Source organism: Scyliorhinus torazame, chromosome 11, assembly GCF_047496885.1.
Source record: "Scyliorhinus torazame isolate Kashiwa2021f chromosome 11, sScyTor2.1, whole genome shotgun sequence".
Lineage (NCBI taxonomy): Eukaryota > Metazoa > Chordata > Chondrichthyes > Carcharhiniformes > Scyliorhinidae > Scyliorhinus > Scyliorhinus torazame.
Window position 1 is genome coordinate 215,945,597 of NC_092717.1, and position 19,739 is coordinate 215,965,335.

The 19,739-nt window shown below is 47.9% G+C and overlaps 1 protein-coding gene across 4 annotated transcripts in view; it reads left to right on the forward strand.

Moving 5' to 3' along the window:
- Positions 1–19,739, forward strand: part of trpn1 (transient receptor potential cation channel, subfamily N, member 1) — a 466,288-nt gene that overhangs the window by 316,833 nt on the left and 129,716 nt on the right. For all 4 annotated transcript variants that reach the window (XM_072468296.1, XM_072468298.1, XM_072468299.1 and 1 more), the window contains 5 exons: positions 3,815–4,015; positions 10,457–10,558; positions 15,837–15,935; positions 17,585–17,713; positions 18,580–18,708. In XM_072468296.1, coding sequence (XP_072324397.1) covers positions 3,815–4,015; positions 10,457–10,558; positions 15,837–15,935; positions 17,585–17,713; positions 18,580–18,708 — 660 coding nt within the window. The remainder of the gene's footprint in view (positions 1–3,814; positions 4,016–10,456; positions 10,559–15,836; positions 15,936–17,584; positions 17,714–18,579; positions 18,709–19,739) is intronic.

Below are 19,739 nucleotides of genomic sequence, written 5' to 3' on the forward strand. Positions count from 1 at the left end.
GTGCCGCAAATTGACCCAGGAGATGAATTTGACCTCCGAAGAACCCTCCGACAAGCAGTTACCTACGCACAAGCCGATGATTCCGACCTTGAATACTTCGATGACGATCTTTACAGTGTTTCCGGACCTCGTGAGCCCAATGATAGCTCCGTGGTCCTATATGACTATGACTCGGACGAACCTTTCGTGTTGCACATTGGCGGCCCCCACATTGAATCCGACGCAGATGCGGATTCATTTTTCGGATTTGAGGATCTTCAATCCAGCAGATATGACGTTCCAACTTATCAGTACCGGATGATGCTGCAGCCTGACATTAACAGACAGGGAGCGGTGCAAGCACACGGAGAGTGCCCTGCTGCCACACAGAGCGTGGTCCACGTCCCGCTCAACGTTCCCGACTCTATGAAAGAAGACATGCAAGACTCCAGAGTGCAGTCCTCGCATGAACCAGAAGTGACTCCAGTGTCACAAGCTTCCACAGCAAGCTCGTGGACAGACTCCACAATTGCAGAAATGCAAGACTCCAGAGCGCAGTCCTTGCACGAACAAGAAGTGACTCCAGTGTCACAAGCCTCCACAGAGAGCTCGTGGACAGCCTCCACGATAGAAGCAACGCAAGACTCCAGAGCGCAGTCCTTGCACGAACAAGAAGTGACTCCAGTGTCACAAGCCTCCACAGAGAGCTCGTGGACAGCCTCCACGATAGAAGCAACGCAAGACTCCAATGTGCAGTCCTTGCAGGAACAAGACCATGAGGGTCTAGCAACCTCTCCTGACCAACCAGCGGCAGACGATGCAAGTCTGCCATGCTCACGTGAACAGCAAGAAGGCTATAACAGCCTACCATGCTCCACTACACAGCAGCATGAACATGACGGTCTCTCATGCTACAATGAAGGGCACAGCGCTGAAGACTGTTCAAGCCCAACTGAAGACAAGCCAAAGGAATCGCCTCGTCCAAGCCCGAAGAAAAAAGGTTTATGCGCTGACCTTCAGGATCATTATAGCCGAACAGAGATTAATAATGCTGCACGGCCACAGAAGGATGCTGAGGATTTGCTAACGAAATTAATTGAATGTTTAACTTGCAAGGAGCAGACTGAGAATTGCCAGTGTTTTAGTACGGATCGAAAAAATGGACAAGACATTGATCCTCAGGTAATGGAAATAACACAACCTGAATCATATCTACAGCAGGGACAAATGTCTCCCTTCAACACAACACCGCAAAATCCCAACTTCGGAGACCAGCAGTTAGTCAGTAATGACTCTTCAAACCTTGAGGGGAACATTAATTGCATTGAACCTATACACGCTCCACTGATTATTGAGCAGAACATTGGAGCAAGAATCCTGAGGACACCGACATCGAGTAGCCAGATAACGAATTTAAAACCCACAGCAGTGTCAAGTGAACCAAGTGTGCTTTCCACTAATGGTGAAGATGCAGATAAGGTCGACCCGATTATCCATTGTACCACACTAACCCCAGTGATTAAGCAGTTATATATGGGGAGTATAAGGTGGGCAATTGAGAACAGTAAAAGAGAGACTGTGACATGGTGTGCACCACCAGATGAAAACTCTGACAATTTACCCAACCCTAGTGAACAGCAAGCTGCTAATGAGGATCTATCCACGGGATATGAGACGAGTGACGACAGCATCCCACTTCCCATGCAAAAGGTGCAAGGTGACAGACCTCGCCTAGAGCGTACCGAGGCACTCGACGATCACGGTGGGACCACTGACGACTGCGGTGGCAGCGCACCGCTTCCACCCTCGATGGCTCGACCCTCTCCACTGGTTGGTGCATTCCTGCATGTTCCGACTCCAGAAGTGCAGCTTCAGGGAATCTCGGCTGCCTCCAGTGAACCTGTTGGGACTCCGGACGGGGGGCATCGACGGAAGGCAGACCGGACTCCAGATGGGGAGCAGCCAAGCGCCGACTCTGATTCGCGCACGCCAGACCTTGCTCCGGACGGGCGGTGTCGCGGCCTCGGTGATGGCACGCTCAGGGTGACGGCGGATGCCACGGCGACAGGGAATGGATCGCGTGGCAGTCCCACTGGGTCGGCAGTGGCAACCAGCACCGGCGGTCCAAGATGGACACACCAATTCGCGCCATCGCCAGACGTTGATGCGAGCAACAATTCTCTCTCCAAGGCGACATGCTTCGACGTTTCTCTGCGGAGTCGCCCTTCCGGCACAGCAGGTGGCCGGAACCAGCGTACACGGTCTCGGCCAACTTCCACATCTGGCACAGTCATCGCCTTGCATGATATTAGTGATGGTGCTACTTCGATGGCAACGACCCATCGGCTACAAGATGCCGTCCACCACAAACATAAAAAGAAAAAGACTCCACCTTGTTCCTGGCATGCAGGGCGGATGGATTGGTGCGTAGGCGCAATCAGCGAGCTTTGCGCCGCCTTCCACGCTCGCAACTGAACCGTACGCACACGCCGGATCCTCCACTGGTTCCCAAGGATGACTTCGTGGAGATGCCACGGATCATGCCCCTTCCATCGCCACCAGAACCAAATCTCCACAGCTGAACCGGCTTGAGGACCAGCCCATTCTTGAGGCGGTCACCCATTAGACTGGACTTATAACGCTGTTCATACGTTCAAAAAGTCAAACACTTCTGTATTATAACCTGTTGTTGTTTATTGTTCCAGATATCGTCTGACCAGACCAATGTTCAAGTTTTTTTTTTTCTCTCGCATCCAAGTTTTGTTATGGTACAACCTTGTTAGTGTGACGCACCCGACATCGCCCCATGTAAATAGTTACGTCATATACACACGCTGTACATAACACACACACACACTCTTCGATGCACTCACGACACAATTATATTTATAACCACGTAGGCACATATCTTTGTAAAAAGGGGGGATGTCATGATATTCAAACACACACATCATGATAGACACACCAACAGACAAATCAGAACACACAACACCACAACCAATGACAGAAAGATATAAAAGCACAGACACGACCCCCGGTGGTCAGTATTAGCTGCAGAGGAGAACCAGGACACATCTATTGCCAAACACACTCAGGGAGACAGCACGTGCAGAGTATCCAGAACGAACTGTATTATAAGAGTTATAATAAAATAGAGTTGTACCACATACAACTGTGTTGGCTCATCTGTGCACCAGAGCACCCAACACCACAGTTGTTATGAGAATTCTTAACACACTCAGAAACTGCTGTCAAATCAGAGAATCTCTTCCAGGATTACAAGCATGGGTTGGTTGAATCCAGTCACTCCTCTGCCTATTGCAAGCAGGCAAAGGGATGTGCTGTTCAATACAATTCAGCTGTTGGGACATAGGGCCTAATCACACAGGCACTGAAATTCGTGCCACATTACTTATATATGTGATTGGCAGAATGTCTTTTTAGCTTGATGGCAGCACTCTGCTGGTGGGTAATACCACTCAGTTTGCCACTGCATAGTAGCAGCGTGAAACAGCTGAGATATCTTAGCCTTCCAGGGTAATTTGAGGCAGGCTGGGCACTTTGCAGGTCCAGCGGTGACAGCTTCAGACGCCTTCATGAGTATGCACGATACACGGCAAGCAATGATTTGATCCGGGTGACTATTATCTCACAGCCTTTGCTTTGATGCTTCTCTATTCAACGTTGAATGTGCATGGTGAGCAAACGACTGGCTGACCATGTCCACAGCGCATTTCTTCAGCTACCCGCAATAGATGGAATACTGAGAGTACAGCCCATGCTTGCAAATCTTTTTTTACTATTTTCTCATAGTTTTTCATTTTTCTTTCTTTAGGCGGGGGCAGTTTGTCTCCACGCTGCAGCAAGGAGAGGACACACGGCCGTCGTGAAAGCTTTGCTCCAGAAGGGAGCACACATCGATGCCAAAACAAAAGACTGCTACACAGCCCTACACATTGCAGTGGAGCACTGCAAACCCATGGTGGTACAGACCCTGCTGGGCTTTGGGGCTCAGGTGCAGCTCAAAGGGGGCAAGGTAAGATTGGACATGGTATAATGGGAACTGAATAATGATGGATTTTTTTCAATTGTTTCCAAAAGATAGCTCGTGGGCTGGCAAAGCTGCCTTTATTACTCATCCCCAGTTGCCCCGAGAAAAGAGTGGGCCTCCTTTAACCATAGAAATCCTCCAAAATCAAATGCGAGTTGCCATAGTCCCAGAGGACCAGAGGTTGCCCTCCCCTTCGAGAGCTGACTGGTGGTGATTTGATCTGAGGGTCACCACACCTCAGGTGAGGGGCAAAGTTGGATAACCTCAGCCAGTACGGGAATTGATCTTACGCTGTTGGCATTGCACTTCATCATGACCAACCGACCAGCCAACTGAGCTAACCAATCCCCAAACCGACCCCCAAAATATAATTGATTCAAATAACATATCTTGGCTCACACTGGTTAACCGGAGCTCAATTACCTGGAGCTACCCAGAGGGCCGTTTTAAGTTCTCTACATTGCTTCCTCAAGTCATAGGTTAGGGCATTGTGAATGCAGCTTATTTTCATTATATGATGTACAGGGCAAAGGAAGGGTCAAGGACTACCCAAACATTATGACAGAATTCAACGTGGAATAGTATTAACTTGTACTCGGCTGAGTTCAAAAGTGTTCTTAAGTCATACGAAGTAATCAATGAGCTAAAAACACATCCGTTGCAAATAATTAATCTCGGAACTGTGGAAACAACATCAATTCTGCACAGCAACCATTCATCTGACATCATTAGTGATAAAATGCTTGTAGACAGCAATGCGTACGGTGTATTCACAGTGTTAGCATCGCAGTTGATGTTATAACTCGATGGGAAGATCTCAGAATGAAACCCTGGCTCAAAAAACGGTAACCTTTTTTTATAAAACGTAGAGGACCAGAAGCACAGGACCACTCATTAATTTCAACAACAAGAAATAACATTTATTAAACATGAAAAATTGGATTATGATACAATACTCCTTTACTCCCCCTAAACTTGACAATTACTCACATATTTAAAGATTAACATGGATTTCAAAGTACATCTTAAATTACAAGGATCTGATTAACACGAAATGTCCCTTAAAAACATACAAATACCAAATGCACACTCGGCTTTGAACCCATGTCTGTGGTTTTCTCCTCAGAATCCCCCAGATGATTGTCACATGAGAGTTTCCAAACTCCATTCCCAAAAACGCACTTGTAAATTCTTCTCTAATAACCTTGGGCGGGATTCTCCCAGCCCCGCGCCGGGTCGGAGAATCCCCACAACTGCGCCACGCCGCCCCGACGCCGGCACGCAATTCTCCGAGGAGCAGAGAATTGCCGCCGGCGCGTCGCGGGTTGCGGCCGGGCCGCCGAGTCACCGGCCCGGATGGGCCGAACGGCTGCTCTAAAAAGGGAGAGTCCCCACCGGCACCGTCCACACCTGGTCGCAGCCACCGGGAACTCTGCGTGCACGGTCGGGGGGCGGCCTGTGGGGGTGAGGGAGGGGCCTCCGACCCTGGGAGGGGGGGGGCCTCTGATCAGGGCCGACCGATCGGCGGGCCGGCTTCTGTGTCTGGGGGCCTCCTTGCCTACACGCCGGCCACTGTAGCCCTGCACCATGTTGCGTCGGGGCCAGCACGTTGAAGGAGGCCACTGCGCATGCGCGTCTTGGCGCCGGTGCCACTGCGCATGTCCTCGTTGATGCCGGCGCAACTGTGCATGCATGGATCCCGCGGCGCACAGTTCACGCCGGGATCTGCAGCTGGAGCGGTGGGAACCGCTCCAGCGCCGTGCTGGCCCCCTGTAGGGGCCAGAATTAGATGTGGGAGCTGGCCGTTCACGCCTTCGTAAACCGCGAAGGCATTTACAACAGCGTGGACACTCTGCCGCGGGATTGGAGAATCCCGCCCAATGCTTTCACTTGCCGATTTAGAACATAAGAACTAGGAGCATGAGTAGGCCATCTGGCCCCTTGAGCCTGCTCCGCCGTTCAATGAGATCATGGCTGATCTTTTGTGGACTCACTTTCCGGCCCGAACACCATAACCCTTAATCCCTTTATTCTTCAAAAAACTATCCAACTTTATCTTAAAAACATTTAATGAAGGAGCCTCAACTGCTTCACTGGGCAAGGAATTCCATAGATTCACAACCCTTTGGATGAAGAAGTTCCTCCTAAACTCAGTCCTAAATCTACTTCCCCTTATTTTGAGGCTCTGTCCCCTAGTTCTGTTTTCACCCGCCAGTGGAAATAACCTGCCTGCATCTTTTTTATCATAGAATTTACAGTGCAGAAGGAGGCCATTCGGCCCATCGAGTCTGCACCGGCTCTTGGAAAGAGCACCCTACCCAAGTTCATCACCTCCATTCTATCCCCATAACCCAGTAACCTCACCCAACACTAAGGGCACTTTTGGACAATAAGGGCAATTTATCATGGCCAATCCACCTAACCTGCACATCTTTGGACTGTGGGAGGAAACCGGAGCACCCGGAGGAAACCCACGCACACACGGGGAGGATGTGCAGACTCCACACAGTCAGTGACCCAAGCCGAAATCGAACCTGGGACCCTGGAGCTGTGAAGCAATTGTGCTATCCACAATGCTACCGTGCTGCCCTATCCTATCTATTCCCTCCATAATTTTATATGTTTCTATAAGATCCCCCCTCATTCTTCTAAATTCCAACGAGTACAGTCCCAGTCTACTCAACCTCTCCTTGTAATCCAATCCCTTCAGCTCTGGGATTAACCTAGTGAATCTCCTCTGCACACCCTCCAGCGCCAGTACGTCCTTTCTCAGGTAAGGAAACCAAAACTGAACACAATACTCCAGGTGTGGCCTCACTAACACCTTATACAATTGCAGCATAACCTCCCTAGTCTTAAACTCCATCCCTCTAGCAATGAAGGACAAAATTCCATTTGCCGCCTTAATCACCTGTTGCACCTGTAAACCAACTTTTTGCGACTCATGCACTAGCATACCCAAGTCTCTCAGCAGCATGTTTTCATGTTTTATCCCTTAAATAATAATCCCTTTTGCTGTTATTCCTACCAAAATGGATAACCTCACATTTGTCAACATTGTATTCCATCTGCCAGACCCGATCCCATTCACTTAACCTATCCAAATCCCTCTGCAGACTTCCAGTATCCTCTGCACTTTTTGCTTTACCATTCATTTTAGTGCAAACTTGGACACATTGCCCTTGGTCCCCAACTCCAAATCATCTATGTAAATTGTGAACAATTGTGGGCCTAACACTGATCCCTGAGAGACACCACTAGCTACTGATTGCCAACCAGAGAAACACCCATTAATCCCCACTCTTTACTTTCTATTAATTAACCAATCCGCTATCCATGCTACTACTTTCCCCTTAATGCCATGCATCTTTATCTTATGCAGTAACCTTTTGTGTGGCACCTTGTCAAAGGCTTTCTGGAAATCCAGATATACCACATCCATTGGCTCCACGTTATCTACCGCATTGGTAATGTCCTCAAAAAATTCCACTAAATTAGTTAGGCACGACCTGCCCTTTATGAACCCATGCTACGTCTGCCCAATGGGACAATTTCCATCCAGATGCCTCGCTATTTCTTCCTTGATGATAGATTCCAGCATCTTCCCTACTACCGAAGTTAAGCTCACTGGCCTATAATTACCCACTTTCTGCCTACCTCCTTTTTTAAACAGTGGTGTCACGTTTGCTAATTTCCAATCCGCCGGGACCACCCCAGAGTCTAGTGAATTTTGGTAAACTATCACTAGTGCATTTGCAATTTCCCTAGCCATCTCTTTAAGCACTCTGGGTTGCATTCCATCAGAGCCAGGAGACTTGTCTACCTTTAGCCTCATTAGCTTGCCCATCACTACCTCCTTGGTGATAACAATCATCTCAAGGTCCTCATCTGTCAAAGCCTCATTTGTATCAGCCACTGGCATGTTATTTGTGTCTTCCACTGTGAGGACCGACCCAAAAACCCTGTTCAGTTCCTCAGCCATTTCCTCATCTCCCATTATTAAATCTCCCTTCTCATCCTCCAAAGGACCAATATTTACCTTAGCCACTCTTTTTTGTTTCATATATTTATAGAAACTTTTACTATCTGTATTTATATTCTGAGCAAGTTTACTCTCATAATCTATCTTACTCTTCTTTATAGCTTTTTTAGTAGCTTTCTGTTGCCCCCTTAAGATTTCCCCGTCCTCTAGTCTCCCACTAACCTTTGCCACTTTGTATGCTTTTTCCTTCAATTTGATACTCTCCCTTATTTCCTTAGATATCCACGGTCGATTTTCAATTTGCATTCCAAAGTCCAACGAAGGTTTTACGCATGGCACATTCAAACAAAGCTTCTGCTCCCTTTTTAACAGTGAATCCAGTCCAAGATTGAAACACCAACCACCATTTATTTGTCTCGACTGCTGTGCAAACTGCTCACAATTGCTTTAACTCTCAATTCCCGGACTGCATTAAAATGACAACAAACTTTACATCTCTCTCTGAAATCTGATGTCCCACTTTAAATCTAGTTACTGTGATTGTCTCTTTAACTCAGAACACTTTGTTTACTCTTCCTTGAATTCTTCTGAACAATACCTTGGTTATGTTTACCTAGACAGTATTTCTGTCCCAATTCTATGATTATCTGGATTGTGTCTTTTTCCTTCGGAAGAATGAACCTTTGCAACTCCCTTGTCCTGTCCAGTCTTTCTTCTGGCAGAGCTGAGAGATGTTCACTCCTCAGTGACCTGTCTCCAACTGCTCTTGAATGACCTAAATTAAAACTTGAAAGCTTGTTACCTTACAAGGACCTCCAGTTGCTAAGCAACACCGCATACTTCTGCTGGCTTATTTATTTACTCTTCATGCCATAGCCATTTCTAAGCACAATAGAAGCATAGTTGGAACTTAACAACCTTCATACATACAAACCCCTTTGTCCAGCATGAATCTGACACTAGATTTTACCTTTCCAAGCACAGAAACATTAAATTAAACACACTTAAAAATATACCTTGTTACTAATGTTCACCAAAACAAAAATAAATCCCTCAAAACTACTTTAAAACAGCAGTGGATACATTTCAGCGCTTATTTGTTGAAAAACTTTCAGTCCCAGCTAGGACTGCACTTCATGGAAATTCTAAGCGTGCCGGCAGGAATATAAATATTAGAACCTTATATTTTAAAATGGAATATATGTGTTAAAATTTATTGAAAGGCCTGAGAACTTTATACCTATTCTGCACATACAGGGTCAACTCTATGTTAGAATTTTTTTAAATTAAAAAGCATTTTTTCCACCCCATACTAACCCACCTCCATCCCATCTCTCAGAGAAATTCCCTATCCTTAAGTTCCCCGCCCCCCGCATTCAGTGGAAGAATTCCCAATTATACCACTCACCACTCGACCCTTGAATCAATTCCCATCTCCCCCACCTTGGAGAAATGAGAAATTCTAAATTCCTAATTCACTTGAAGAAATTCCAATCCCACACTCCTCAGTTCTTCCCTTCCCCTCTCTCCCACCTTTCCTTTCCCTCAAGGAACCACAGCTCCCCCTACCCCACACCCAACTACTCCCTCACCCCCTCTCTCCCCTCCCTTTTCTCCACTTCCTCACATCCTCAGTCCTCCACACTCTCACTCCCTTCTCCCCTCACTTCCTTCTCCCCATTCACCCCTTTTCCGCTCTCCACTCCCACCGTTCTGCTCTCCCCCTCCTGTCTTTCCATTCTCCCTCGCCATGTCTTTCCCCACCTGACTTTCCTCTTTGCCCCCTCCCTTTTCTCTCTGCTCCCTCCCTTTCTTCTCTGTCCCCTTCCTCTCACCCTCCACCCCTTGCCTCTCACTCTCCACCCCCCCCTCCTCCTACTCCCTCCACATCACTCCCCGGCCCCCGCCCTCACGCCCTCTCCATTCCCCTTCCTCTTACGCTCCCCCTCCATCTCCCTGCCACCCTTCCATTCCCCCTCCCCCACATGCACTCCTGTCCTCAGTCCCGCATTTACCAACCACAAACCCACAATATAGCAAACTTGGTCATTTCCGATATTGACAGCGAAGTGGGTGTAAGTGGAGGAAAGTGTCCCATTCCTAAAGACTGAAGATTACAAAGGTTCACCTACACACAAAATGAGAATGACCATTTGAGGATGTGATTGGCTGTGAAAGGATTTGGAACGGCATGATGTCGTAAAAGATACTTGATAAAATATAGGTTTCTTTCATGACTCGCCAGCTCCATTGAGCGTCCTGACGTGGACGTGAATGCAAGAAGGAGGTTGAAAATTGGAACTCTTCAACAACGTACTTAGGATTGTAAAGAGTATTGATGGTTACGTAGCCGAACCCCGTTGGGTTTACTTTTATTAATCTTCTGCCACTGGTTTCACATAATGACTGTTTGAGGCCCAGTAATGCTGCCTTTCCGTCTGCAGGCTCAGGAAACTCCATTACACATTGCAGCTCGGGTTAAGGACGGAGAGAAGGTGGCAGAGATGCTGTTAAAAAGTGGGGCTGATGTAAATGCCGATCAGGAGGTGAGCCTTTCTTTTTTGTAATTGTTGTTGTTAGTGAATCTTCACCCCCGTACACTGTTTTTCACCCTTTGGGAATACGGGGGAAGTGGTGGAAGGATTTCCGATTATCAGCCCGTTGAACTGCATTGAACACTCCTTTTAAGACCAACAAGTCCTGATGTTGGACTCAAACCTGGAGCTTATAGTGCAGTGGAAGGGGCGCTTCCACTGACCACAAGGCCTCCTTTTTTTTGTAATTAAAACTGATCACCGGCATCTACAGGGCTGGGGGGGTGTGTGTGGGGGGGGGGGGGGGGGTGAGGGGGGTGCAGTAGAGGGGGTGACCAGAAATGGGCCATGATGTCAGGTGTCCAGGCATGGACAGCCATTGCCGCCACCTGCAAGGTAGCCACCTTGGTGCACACCCCACTGACTGCCCACCATGGTCCATGGTTGCGTAGAGCAACATCGTCCGTGTGGGTGCATCCCACAAAAACCTCCCTCCACCCCCAACCTCTCCCACCTCCACCCCACCAACCCCCCACCCCAACTCACAACTGGGTGCCATTCATGGGGCATCATGCGGCCCATGAATAGCGGCCACAATGTGCACCTCTGGCATGGATAGCGCCAGCCACTGGTACCTCTGCCGGCAAGGACAGGTGCCGGGGCTGGAGGTCCCCACGGAGCTGAGCACCAACAGGGCCAGGGGTGTGGTGCACAGGGCAGAGTGCCATGGGAAAAGGCTGGGGATGGAGTTGGGTCCTGCGGGGGCAGGGGCTGCAGTGCAGGCCTGGGCTACCTTGTAGCCAATTGGACCTGGTTGGGCACAGTGGTACATGTCATGCTAACGTGTCTGCCTTTCACCCTCTGCAGACAATGGATTTTGGAATCCAACCAGGAATGGTTGCCCTTTTCCTGGCCGCCGCAGCCCTGGGGAATGCACTGAGGCTGTCTGAGCAGGAGCTGCTTGGGGAGGGTCATACAGCAGCGGAGCCTGTCCCAGAGGAACAGGAGCCAGCCTCGTGTGTACTGATAGCGTCTGTCATTCGAGGACCTGCCAGATCGGGCATGCCGTTGAAGACTCTGGCTAAGCAGGGGGACCGTATGGCATATCTGCCGGACCATGATGCACCTGGAGCCACTGGGGTATGGGGGAGGACACCCGCTCCCAGTGACCACCAAGGTGATGGACGCCTTGAACCTCTTTGCCGTGAGGTCCTTCCAGGCGTCAAGTGGGGACCTGACATGTCAGGGATCTCACAGAACTCGGTATACAGGTGCATCCACACCATAACCAAAGAAGTGGAATCTCTTGTTAAGAGGAAGAAGGAGGCCTATGTGAAGATGAGGTGTGAAGTTTCAGTTGGGGCGCTTGATAGTTACAAGATAGCGAGGAAGGATCTAAAGAGAGAGCTAAGATGAGCAAGGAGGGGACATGAGAAGTATTTGGCAGGTACGATCAAGGAAAACCCAAAAGCTTTCTTTAGGTATGTCAGGAATAAAAGAATGACTAGGGTAAGAGTAGGGCCAGTCAAGGACGGGGATGGGAAGTTGTGTGTGGAGTCTGAAGAGATAGGCGAGATACTAAATGAATATTTTTCGTCAGTATTCACTCAGGAAAAAGAGAATGTTGTGGAGGAGAATGCTGAGACCCAGGCTATTAGAATAGATGGCATTGAGGTACGCAGGGAAGAGGTGTTGGCAATTCTGGACAGGCTGAAAATAGATAAGTCCCCGGGGCCTGATGGGATTTATCCTAGGATTCTCTGGGAAGCCAGGGAAGAGATTGCTGGACCTTTGGCTTTGATTTTTATGTCATCATTGGCTACAGGAATAGTGCCAGAGGACTGGAGGACAGCAAATGTGGTTCCTTTGTTCAAGAAGGGGAGTAGAGACAACCCCGGCAACTATAGACCGGTGAGCCTCACGTCTGTAGTGGGTAAAGTCTTGGAGGGGATTATAAGAGACAAGATTTATAATCATCTAGATAGGAATAATATGATTAGGGATAGTCAGCATGGCTTTGTGAAGGGTAGGTCATGCCTCACAAACCTTATCGAATTCTCTGAGAAGGTGACTGAATAGGTAGACGAGGGTATAGCAGTTGATGTGGTGTATATGGATTTCAGTAAAGCGTTTGATAAGGTTCCCCACGGTAGGCTATTGCAGAAAATACGGAGGCTGGGGATTGAGGGTGATTTAGAGATGTGGATCAGAAATTGGCTAGCTGAAAGAAGACAGAGGGTGGTGGTTGATGGGAAATGTTCAGAATGGAGTTCAGTTACAAGTGGCGTACCACAAGGATCTGTTCTGGGGCCGTTGCTGTTTGTCATTGTTATAAATGACCTAGAGGAGGGCGCAGAAGGGTGGGTGAGTAAATTTGCAGACGACACTAAAGTCGGTGGTGTTGTCGACAGTGCGGAAGGATGTTGCAGGTTACAGAGGGACATAGATAAGCTGCAAAGCTGGGCTGAGAGGTGGCAAATGGAGTTTAATGTAGAGAAGTGTGAGGTGATTCACTTTGGAAGGAACAACAGGAATGCGGAATATTTGGCTAATGGTAAAATTCTTGGAAGTGTGGATGAGCAGAGGGATCTCGGTGTCCATGTACATAGATCCCTGAAAGTTGCCACCCAGGTTGATAGGGTTGTGAAGAAGGCCTATGGAGTGTTGGTCTTTATTGGTAGAGGGATTGAGTTCCGGAGTCATGAGGTCATGTTGCAGCTGTACAAAACTCTGGTACGGCCGCATTTGGAGTACTGCGTACAGTTCTGGTCACCTCATTATAGGAAGGATGTGGAAGCTTTGGAACGGGTGCAGAGGAGATTTACCAGGATGTTGCCTGGTATGGAGGGAAAATCTTATGAGGAAAGGCTGATGGACTTGAGGTTGTTTTCGTTAGAGAGAAGAAGGTTAAGAGGAGACTTAATAGAGGCATACAAAATGATCAGGGGGTTAGATAGGGTGGACAGTGAGAGCCTTCTCCCGCGGATGGAAATGGCTAGCACGAGGGGACATAGCCTTAAACTGAGGGGTAATAGATATAGGACAGAGGTCAGAGGTAGGTTCTTTATGCAAAGAGTGGTGAGGCCGTGGAATGCCCTACCTGCTACAGTAGTGAACTCGCCAACATTGAGGGCATTTAAAAGTTTATTGGATAAGCATATGGATAATAATGGCATAGTGTAGGTTAGATGGCTTTTGTTTTTTGACTTCCCATGTCGGTGCAACATCGTGGGCCGAAGGGCCTGTACTGCACTGTATCGTTCTATGTTCTATGTTCTATAACGGAGGCCTTGTATGCCCGCTTGGCACAATATAATTAGCTTCAAAATGGAAAGAACCCACTCGGAAGCTCGGACAGAAGGCTTTGCTGCCAGCGCCAGGATGCCCCAGGTCCAGAGGGTGATCGACAGGACGCATGTCGCCTATGAACATGGGCACATGAGGAGGTGGTCTTCACAAACCGAAGGGGGTTCCACTCCATGAATGTGCAGCTGGTGTGTGACCATGAGATGCACATCATGCACGTCTACACCCGATAGCTGGGTAGTGTGCACAACACCTTCATTCTGGTGCACCTATGGGTGAGAGGTTGGCTCCTGGGTGACAGGGGTTATCCACTGCGGTCATGGCTGATGATGCCTATCTGGAGGCTACAGACCAATGCGGAGACCCGCTACAAAAATGCCCATGCTACAACTGATCGAGCGCATTGGCGTCCTGAATGTGCGGGTCAGGTGCCTGGACCGCTCTGGAGGGGCCCTCCAATATAACGCTGGGAGTGTCACCAACATCGTGGTGGCCTACTGCGTCCTACACAACACCACGTGGCAGAGGGATGACATGCTGGAGGAGGGGGATGACACCAGTCCTCGTCCGACATGGAGGATGCGGGGGAGGGCCAGGATGGGTAGGGCATGGGGCTCAGGCAGGCATAGTACGTTGCACAACGTGAGCGCCAGCGTGCATGGGATGCTCTAATCGCTTCCAAGTTCGACTAGGGGTCTGGCCGACAGTGGCACGAACATCCCATCCCACCTCCGCACCCTCCACCCAGGAGTGGTGGGGGGATGTTAGGGTGGTGTGGCAGGGATGGGCTAGTACAGAGGTGGTGGGGTGCTGGGGTTGAGATAGTGTGAGGTTGGTGTGGGGGTTGTGCCACGCATGCCATCAGGAAACCACAACTCAGTGGGGGCTCACTTGGTTCCCGGATGCCGACCTCCACCTCGGTGAATGTCCTCCCTCTGGGCCCACCAACCAGGTCCAGTACCCACCGTTCCGCTACGGTGAGGGGCCGCAGGTCCGGTGCTTCCCCCTCCGCTCTTCTCTCTCTCTCTCTGCAATTATGCGTCGCCTCTCCTGGGGGTGAGGAGACGGAAAAGGCATAGTTGGTAGTCGGACATGGGCAGCGCATGGAGTGGGCAGCTGGTGGCTTTGTGAATGGGGCACCCTCCCATGGCGGGCAGTATGGGTGCTGCCATGTGGCGCAGGGTAGGGTGCGAGCAGATTGCTGGCGGCAAGCCCCCCTCTCCCCCCGCAACAGAAATCCTGCCCTTCCCCTCCCCCGCTGACACGTACGGGCATACCCCACCACGGGAAATGATGGGACCCCACCCCGTACAGTACGGTGACATCACGCTGGCACCGGGTCAAGATTCCGTGAGGGGGAAGGTCTGGCGAGAGTGCTTGCTGATGACATGGCAATGTATTAAAATTAAGTTCCTGGGCTCCCACCACGTGATTCGCAGCACTCCCCCAGAGAGGGGGGGGGACTCCAAAACCCACCGGAGAGAATCCCGTTTTTCGATTCCAGATTTTGAGCCCACACTGAGTATCTCACAGATGGAGAGAGTGGCTCAAAATCGCCCTTGCTGTTATTCGTCCAGTTTTACTGGTACAATCATGACTTTGGCTGCAGCTGTGCCTAACTTTGGAAGGTAAACCCATGCTGGCACATTATTGACTTGAATGTAGGAAAACCTGCGAGCTAATCTTTTTGCCAGAATGTGGGGCTATCTAAATGAGCTGGAGAGGGTTTCAGAGTATATAGCCTGTAGTTAGCACAACCATTCTAGGAAATTAGCACGTGATGGTCAGTGTAAACTGAGGTAAACTAGTTATGTATGAAGTTCATTAGAACAAAATGTGCAACTCTGCTCTTTCACTAAAATTATGTCGGCAAGATCCAGGATGTCCCGGGCCTATTTTCTGACTGGTTAGGGTTGGCTGTTTCTTTCTGGCTCGAGTGAACTTCTTATTGATTCACGTGTTTTCTTTGTTTTGATGTTGGCAGAACGGTGAAACAGCCATGCACGTCGCTGCTCGCCACGGCAACTTGAAAATGATCCAGGCGTTGATTGAGGAGGGAGGCGATTTAACATGGCAGTCAAAGGTAAAGCGGGCCCACTACTGCAAACAGATAAATGAGTGAAAAGGAAGTACAGCAGCTTAACTTCCTTTTAGGTAATTGGCCAGAGTCCACAAAGGGCTCACTCCATTCGAGAGAGTGTGAGAGACAATCGGCTATTTGTTGCTGAGACCACTTCACAAGTGTGGGGCAAGGTGAGGAGACAGGCCGCCATGAATAACCACAGATAGTGGGGAGATTGAAACATCTTTGGTGTCATTCTGCATCACACCCCAGCCCTATGCTAACTGACCCCTAACTTCTTATCAGAATCTATTAGAATTACATCAAAATTTAGAGACAGGCCATTTAATCAAACAGGTCTATGTCCATGTTTCTGGCCCATAAAGGGCATTCTCCCATCTTTCGTCATAATCTATCAGCAGATCCTTCCATTCTTTACCTCCTCATGTGCTTGTCTCTATTCCCCTTAAATCCGTCTCTGGTGAGAAAAAGGATGAGGTCCCACAAGCAGAATATAGGGAGTTAGGAAGTTAATTAAAAAGTAGGTAGTAATCTCAGGATTATTACTAGTGCCACGTGCCAGCAAGAGTAAAAATAACAGGATATACCAGATCAATACATGGCTAGGGAAATGGTGTAGGAGGGAGGGATTCAGATTCTTGGGACATTAGGACCTGTTTTAGCAAAGGTGGGACAGGTGCAAGCTGGATTGATTGAATCTGGGCACGGTCAGGGCCCAGTGTCCTCAGGGGAGGAGGGGTGTTTGTTAATGCCATCAGAGAGAGTTTAAACTAGAATGACAGGGGGGTGGCAACCTGAGCATGGAGACACAGGAAGGAGAAACAAGGATAGAAACAAAAGACAGGCATATAAGAAGCAAAAGTAGAACGCAGAGAAAACAAGGACAAAAAACAAATGGGGACATAATGCAAAATAAAGCTAAGATGACTAAAAAGGTTAATAAGACAAGTCTAAAGGTGTTGTGTATTAATTCGCAGAGCATTCGCAATAAGGTAGGTGCATCAACAGTGCAAATAGATATAAACGGTTCTGATATGGTTGCAATTACAGGGCCACAGCTGCAAGGTTACCAAGGGTGGGAACTGAGCATCCATGAGTATTTATTATTTAGGAAGGACAGACAAAAAGAGAAAGAAGGCAGGGTGGCATTGGTTAGTAAAGGAGGAAACCAATATAATAGTGAGGAATGATATTGGCTCAGAAAATCCTGATGTGGCATCTAGCATGGCCAATCCACCTAACCTGCACACTTTTGGACAATAACTCACATTTATACAGCACCTTAGATGTAGTAAACTATCCCAAGGTCCTTTACAGATTATCAAACTAAACTTGACAACTAGCCAAATGTTAACATAAGCTTGATCAAAGAAGTAGGCTGTATGGAGCATCTTAGAGGAAAAAAGCGAGGTAAGGAAGGAAGTTTAGGGAAGGAAGTTGTTTGGAGCCTGAACCACTGAAGGCACGTGGGACTCACGAGAGGTCAGAAATGGAAGAGCGCAGAGGTCTCAGAGGGTTGTCGGGCTTGATATTGTTGCCAGCTTGAGTCACCGGGAAAGTGGTTGGAAATGTGAGTCAGCAGCAGGGTTCTGCTTCTAAGCCAATGTTTTATAAGAACTGGAGTGTTCGATTGTTGCTTCTTGGTTTAGGCGGGAGAGAATCCATTGCACCTTGCAGTCCGACACTGTCATGTCAGCGTTGTGGAAGAAATCCTCAGCTACCTGACCAATGAGAGGAGCCACATCGAGGCTGTTGCGTGTGTCAACCAGGAAAACAAGGTAAGAACCAGGAAAGTGAGAGGTGCCAGAAATATTTTCATTCAGATAAAAGAAAATCCCATTGCAAATTGAATTAAGGGAAGGGGGGAAATCTCACTGCTCTCCACCAAAGAAATGACACCTTTTAAAGCTTTGTAGTTAGGAAACTCCTTCCTACGTGATAAGGAAACATGTATTCCCCTTTAGTACTTCCTTCGCAATCTGGTGATGGAAACTCTGCCATAATCCTGCTGAGAATAGTTTTCAACATCATCCTCCCTGATGTCACTTGAGAACAGATTAGTTGACTAAAGAAATACTTTTTTTTCAATTATATTGTGTGAGTCTTAAAGCAATTATTCACATTTCTCTCCAGTCAACAAAATTAAATCTTTTTGGAGATGAGCAAGGAACTAATAAGAATCCGAGTGCATTTCATATCAAGCAGATTTTTAAGTGTGCACGTTTGCAAACTAGGCTAAACTGATAAGTGGGTGCTTCCCATGGGATGGCACGGCGGCACAGTGGTTAACACTGCTGCCTCACTGTGCCAGGGACCCTGGTTCAATTCCGACCTCGTGTCACTGTGTGGAGTTTGCACTTTCTCCCCGTGCCTGTATGGGTTTCTTCCGGGTGCTCCGGTTTCCTTCCATAGTCCAAGGATCAGCGGGTTTGGTGGATTGGCCATTCTAAATTGCCCCTTCGTGTCTAAAGATGGTTGGGTTCAGGGGTCATTGAGATAAGGTGGAGGAGTTAGCTTGGGATGGAATGCTCTTTCAGAGGGTCGGTGGGGCCACGATGGGCCGAGTGGCCTCCTTCTGTACTGTATGATTCTTCTATGATGATTCCACCACTGTTAACTTTATAGTTGCTTCTGTTTTGTCCAGGTTGGAGAAACCTCCCTGCACCTTGCAGCTGAGATTAAGAAAGATGTGATTCACTTTCAGCAAGAAGACACTAAGATTGTTAAAATTCTCATGGAGTATGAAGCTGACATCACTGCAATGACAAAGCTGGTAATTTATGATGGGAACTACTTGGTACTCAAGGAGTTAAGTCGACAGCGGTATTGTTACAGAATATTTCTCTGTGAGGCATTTTAATATGTACATTGATGAAGGAGGAAGCATGAATTCAGAAAACAGGCGAGAAAAGCAACACTTGCCGAGAATAACAGATGTGTCAAATTTCCTGTCTCACAAACTACTTCTGTGCTGTAGACCTCTATGACTCGAAAAGGTCCTTCGGCCCATCGCGTCTGCACCAGTCAAAAGTAGCCTGAGATTAACTAATCTTCGGTAATTAAAGAGCATATATAGATCTTGGGTAAGAGGGTGGATTCATGATTAGGGTAGTATGTACTGTGAAAGGAATGGGTTGATGGGCCAAAAGGATGCTGCTCATTTTAACCTCTTACCATACTGATTTTCAATTTAGAAATCTGAGATACATTGAAATTGAAATGCACTGTAGCATTAACCTTCCCTGCCAGTGCGTACAGCAGAATAGAACAGACTTTTTGGACCACGTTTTATCAGATAATGAACTATCCTGCAAAACACCCCAATGAGGCAAGTACTGCCTCTGCCATATTTTCATAACTCTTGAAAAAAAGAAGGCACCAGGGCTATCTAACCAATTGAGCTTTGACAAAGGGTCACCTGGACTCGAAACATTAGCTCTTTTCTCTCCCTACAGATGCTGCCAGACCTGCTGAGATTTTCCAGCATTTTCTCTTTGGTGTCTAACCAATTGATGGCTCCTCACATTCGTATTTATATCTTTACGTGTGAAGTTGCTGGAGCTAGTTTTTGCACAGCTGAATGCCAAATTGATTTAACTTTGGTATAATACATATTTACAATGGAAAAAAGTAAAGTAATATCATAGAAAAGAAATGGGAAGATGGAGGAGAAAAGGCCATTTAAACCAGCCAAGGTCGTCACTCTAGTAGATTGACCCTCCTGTAAAGGCAAAGTAACAAATCATTGTAGGCAGATAATTAAACTTCAAAATGTTTGCTGCTGGGGTTTAAATTAAACATTTG